We start from the raw sequence: 5,802 nt of genomic DNA on the forward strand, positions 1-5,802 counted from the left end.
CCCTGGTTGCCTATCATGTAATGGCTTTCATACCTTGTTCTCTACCTGAGCAAAGTATAAATGACACAAATCAAATTTTGTGAGCATCTAGCAGTTTTGCTCTTACAAAAAGCTGTTTATAATAGCATATACATCTTGGTTGGATCACTTTGTAAAAATAATGTGCAGTCTCCAAGGTAAAGTTACCCCAAACCTGATTATGGATGGACTGAGACTGTGAATGCAGGAAGGCTAAGAAAAGCCGTTCTAACTAGTCATACTAATTCTTAACAAGAAATCAGTATCATTCTCCTACTATCCTTCTAATTGGGGCAATCTGACAGGCAGGTATCCTATATCAACTGCTTCCCCAGAGAATACAGTCCTGCCTCTCCACCAGCAGCAGTACTCGCAGGCAACAGGTAGAGACTGGAGTTAAATATTGATGAACAATTCCCGAAAGGGGTATTTCTGTAGTTTGACATAAGGTCCAGAGAAACAACAGTCCAAACCTAGCCAGTCACATTGGCTTTGATGACTTTCTCTTCTTCCCCTCTCTTGGGAACTGGAAGGGTTCTAGAGGAAGAGGTAATAAAAGGTACAGGAGAAGCTAAGATGAAACTGGTCACATCTTTGACCTCACTGTCTATGGGTCTGATTTTTAGAAGAACTCAGTGTTAAGGACATAAGCCCTTCCTATGGCAAGATGCTATTTCTGCTCTCGTTCTCCAAATGTGCTTGAATCTGCATCTTTCCTTGGAATCTGCTTTTGATATGTTTTGGTTTTATGACTCATATAGTAATGCTGTACCTAGGGTTCGGGCAGTAGTGCAACAGTTTAAGTGCACATGAAGAGAAATGCAAGGAACGGCATAAGGGTCCCAGTTCAAGCCCCCGGCTCCCCACCTGCAGTGGGATCGCTTCACAAGCGGTGAAGCAGGTCTGCAGGTGTCTATCTTTCTCTCCCTCTCTCTGTCTTCTCCTCCTCTCTCCATTTCTCTCTGTCCTATCCAACAATGACAGCAAATGGCAACAATAATGACAAGAGCAACAAAATGGGAAAAGCAGCTGCCAGGAGCAGTGGATTCGTAGTGCAGGCACCGGGCCCCAGAGATAACCCTGGAGGCAAAAAAACAAAATAAAATAAAGTAAAATAATGCTGTGCCAATTGAGTAATTGGAGATTGGAGAATTTAATGGTAAGGAAGTTTTCACTTATGCGTTTCAACAAAAAGAAATATCAATACTTTAGAGGCTAGATACTGATGAGTAAAATACTGTAGTTTGCTGAGCAAGTCTGCTTACCTGTGGCAAAAGAGTCTGACTTGCGCCTGCTAACTTAGGCAAGAAAAAAAACCACTACACATGTTAGATGACAACTTACAATTCAGGTGAAAGCAGCACAATTTCCATGATATCCAGAGGCATATTGTAAAGGTCTCAACTATTTCCTACCACCTTCATTACAAGCCCAACACCCAGGGACAACAGCTGAACATGAATCAGGAATCATATATATGGAGGGGACTTATTGTGTGTACTCTTTAATAGAAAGAATTCCAACCAGTCTGTGAATATAATCATTTATTTGTCTTTACAGTGATGATGGAAGAATGTACAGGTATCCTCTTTCAATAAAGTATAAAAATCTATTTATATACAGTGAAGTCACAATAATCTTTAATTGGGAAAATTTATTTGGTACTCCTGTTCATATTAAAACCATGGGGGGGGAACAAATATTTCATGTAAGTGCTGCATTTCCAGTAGATTGCACCTGGCATCCAAAAGCTCAGCTTCATCTCTTAGGGTCCTTGCTTGATATTACAAAAGACTAATTTTAAGTCCTAAGACTCAAAATAAACATTTTTGAATAATAGATATATACATCAAAAATACATCTAAAAAGGCATTGGTTAGTGCTATTAAAAAGCTCTATGTGCTCGGGTACATTTTTTTTTTTTTTCTTACAGGCAAAACCCAGTGGAAACGTTTTTGCTCAATTCTAGGAGTTTGTTCTTGGGGAAATTCGGTCGAAAGTTACTGCAAAGAAAAAGAAAGAAACGTATGTTATTCCATGACTCCTCAGGTCAACAAAACTGGGAGAGCAGAAGTTAAATTTCACTTAGAATCACATTTTAAAAGTTTTGACTAGCATTTTGTTACACAATTGTGTACAGAAGTAATCAAGCTTTTCAATGATCTATTCTGATAATATTCATTAATACTCATTTCATTTTAAAAGAAATCAGAGACAGAGGGTGTTGGGGACCCAATGTAGTGAAGAAGGACTTGGGCTGGTGATGGGAGCGGTATGCTGACACCTAGCACAGAGTGATAAGAACTTGTTCCTGCATGTCAACAACTGTCCAGTAAACTATTACTTACTTCACCAGTAAAATAATTTGGGGAAAGAGGAAGGGAAGGAAGGAGAGGGAAAGGAAATCAGGGAGAAGAAAAGGGAGAGGAAACAGGTAGGGGGGGGAGTGAAAAGGGAAAGGATGGGGGGGCAGGCAGTGGCAAACTCGGTTAAGTGTGCATAGTACTATGTGCAAAGACCCAGGTTCAAGCCCCCACCCCCCGAGCTCCCCACATGCAGCATGGATGCTAAACACCCTGCAGTAAAGCAGGGTGTCTGTCTTTCTCTCTCTCTCCACCCCCTCCCTCTTGAGTGGCTGCAGGAGTATAAATGTCTTCACACAATAAGAACAAAATGATGCAGTAACTTGTATGGTCCTTAAATAAGACAAAAGTCTTTTCAAATGGACAAAAGTCTTTTCATATATCCCAGAGGCAGGCTAGGCTGTAAAAGCAAGGGAACGGAAGTACTTAAGTCCCAAGTCTCTCACTCCCTATCTCTTGGGTATAACTGTACCTGATCATATTCTTAGGCTTCATCTCCACTGTCCATTTCAATATCCATCTCTTCTGTATCAGCAGCTCGTGACAAGATGTCTGCCATCAGTGCTTCTTCCAATTTCTTTCGTACTTGTTGTACTCGTTCTTCTTGTTTCCTTTAAAAAAAGAGAGAGAGAGAGAGAATAAAAAAGCACTGATACTTTTGGCATATTATGGCAATAAGAAGGTGCTATTATGAGTTTATCTGAACTTCAAAATTATGAACATTAGTAGAGAAAAAAAAAAAACCTTTCCTTCCCCTATTAGATTTTGAAAAAAGGAGCTACTGCACTCACAGGACCAAACGCCACAGAGGCTGTCTTCCAAAGATGGAGCGGAGATAGGAGAGGGAATGAACATGGGAAAGAGACTGCTTCAGTGAGGCACTGGCAAATGCTAGAAGAAGAAGTGAGGCACTGAGAAAGATGAAGTAAGTGGGGACATGATAAGCTAGGATCCCTTGTGCTTCCTCTGGTTACATTAAGAAAAAATCAGCTGGAACTCTCACCTGGGTTCCCAGGCCTTCCAGCAACAAGATATCACGTGATGAAGCTAAACCACATAATCAGGGCCAGGCGGTAGCATACCAGGTTAAGCACACGGGTGATGTGAGAAGTATGAAGTACAAGGACCTATGCAAAGATCCTAGTTCCAGCCCCTGGCTCCCCACCTGCAGGGGGGTTGCTTCAGAAGTGGTGAAGCAGGTCTGCAGGTATCTATCCTTCTCTCCCCCTCTATGTCTTCCCCTCCTCTCTCCATTTCTCTCTGTCTTATCCAATAAAATGGAAAAAATGGTCTCCAGGAGCACTGGATTTGTAGTGCAAGCAAAGAGCCCCAGCAATAACCCTGGTGCAAAAATAAAATATATAAACCACATAATCTTACAAATAAGTGAGAAACTGAAAAGCATCACTTCAACTAAGATGACATTCCAGCAGGTCAAGCCTCTATCTCGGGGATTGCAATGGGACTTCAAAAATGAGAGTTACTAAGTCATTAAGAAAGAGAGAGAGGTTGGGTGGTGACACACCTGGTTGGGTGCACACATTACCATGTACAAGATTCTGGATTCAAGCCCTCAGTTCTCACATCACCGTGCTATGCCAAAAAAAGCAGCAGGAAAAAAAAAAAGGAAAATACAGACTGATATCCTTGATGAACACAGATGCTACAATACTGAACAGAATTCTAGCTAACCAGATATAGCAGCACATTAAAAAGATTGTACATTGAAATCAAGTAGGATTTATCACAGGAATGCAAGGCTAGTGCAATAAATGTAAATCAATAAATGTGATCGACCACATCAACAAAAGGGAAAACAAAACCCACATGATTATTTCAATCACTACCAAGAAAACCTCTGACATGTTTTAACATCCTTTCATGATCAAACCATTTAAAAAAGAATGGGGATAGTTAAGAAATTCCTCTATATTCAGCAAACCTACAACCAACATCATACTCTATACTAAGAAACAGAAAGCTTTCCCTCTTCAATCAGGTACAAGACAGGACTGCCCACTATCACTATACTATTCAACATAGTGTTAGAAGTCCTAATTATAACAAGTAGGCAAGAGAAAAGATTTTAAATCTTTTAAAAATACAGATTGGAAATAAAGAAGCAAAAGTGTACTAGTCCTAAGATGACAGTACATGCAGGAAATCCAAAATAATTCAGTAGAAAGCTCCTAGAAATTATTAAGCAGTACAGTAATGTGGTAAACTATAAAGTACATAAAAAAAAAATTCCTTTATGCAAACACTAAACTAGAGGGAGAAATCCAGAAATCAATCCCTTTTTACTACAGCAGGAAAAACAATCAAGTATATAGGAATAAACCTAACAAAGTAGGCAAAAGATTTGTACACTGAAAACTGTGAGTCACAACTAGGGATACAGAAAGAGATACAAATAGATTGAAAGATATCCTGTGCTCATGGATTAAAGGAATTAGCATTGTCAGATGATCATCCTACCCAAAACTATGTAATGATTTAATGCCACTCCTATCAAGAAACTACCAAACTTCTTTTTTTTAAATAAAAAAAATCGTTATTTATTAGATAGAGACAGAAATTTAGAGGGGGGAAGAACAGGTAGAGAAGGAAAGAGACAGAGAAAGACACCTGCAGCCCTGCTTCACCACTTGTGAAGCTTCCCCCCACTGCAAGTGGGGACCAAGGGCTTGAACCTGGATCCTTGTGCCCTGTAAAGTATGCACTTAACCAGGTGTGCTACCACCTGGCCCCCACTACCAAATTTCTTAAAGGGAATAAAACTAAAGCTACAAAAGTATATCTAAAACTAGTAAATACCTATAATCACCAAAGTCATCTTGATAAAAAGGAACAAGACTGAAGCATCACACTTACCGACCTGAAGCTACTATAAATCAACACTGTCTGGTAGGTTCACAGACCAGTAGAATAGAACTGAAAGCTCAGAAATAAGCCCCACATCCATGGACAACTAAGAAGGCCAAAAACATTAAGTGAAGAAAAAAAGAGTCTCTTCAACAAGTTGTGTTGGGAAAAACTAGGTTGATGAATTCACCGTCTTCACCTCATCTTGGATGGTACTTAAAGGAAATGTTAAGTGAGATAAGTCAGAAACAGAAAAAGAACATGGGATGACCTCACTCATAGAAGTTGAAAAATAAGAACAGATGGGAAAACACAAAGCAGAACGTGAACTGGAGTTGGTGTATTGCACCAAAGTAAAAGACTCTGGAGTCGGGGGGAGAGTTCAGGTCCTGAAATACGATGGCAGAGGAGGACCTAGTGGGTGTTGAATTCATACGTGGAAAACTGAGAAATGTTACACATGTACAAACTATTGCATTTTACTGTTGACTGTAAACCATTAATCCTCCAATAAGGAAATTTAAAAATTGGAAGCATGTAGAATTAAACAAAACCA

General features: G+C 39.7%; 1 protein-coding gene across 1 annotated transcript in view; it reads right to left on the bottom strand.

The window, feature by feature from the left end:
• Positions 1 to 1,545: 1,545 nt before the first annotated feature.
• Positions 1,546 to 5,802, bottom strand: part of MBD2 (methyl-CpG binding domain protein 2) — a 63,896-nt gene continuing 59,639 nt past the window's right edge. Inside the window, exons 6-7 of the mRNA XM_060173896.1 lie at positions 2,854 to 2,992; positions 1,546 to 2,021 (exon numbers count right to left, since the gene is read on the bottom strand). Coding sequence (XP_060029879.1) covers positions 2,866 to 2,992 — 127 coding nt within the window. The 3' untranslated portion in view covers positions 1,546 to 2,021; positions 2,854 to 2,865. The remainder of the gene's footprint in view (positions 2,022 to 2,853; positions 2,993 to 5,802) is intronic.

The sequence above is a fragment of the Erinaceus europaeus genome, chromosome 15 (genome assembly GCF_950295315.1).
Source record: "Erinaceus europaeus chromosome 15, mEriEur2.1, whole genome shotgun sequence".
Taxonomy (NCBI): Eukaryota; Metazoa; Chordata; class Mammalia; order Eulipotyphla; family Erinaceidae; genus Erinaceus; species Erinaceus europaeus.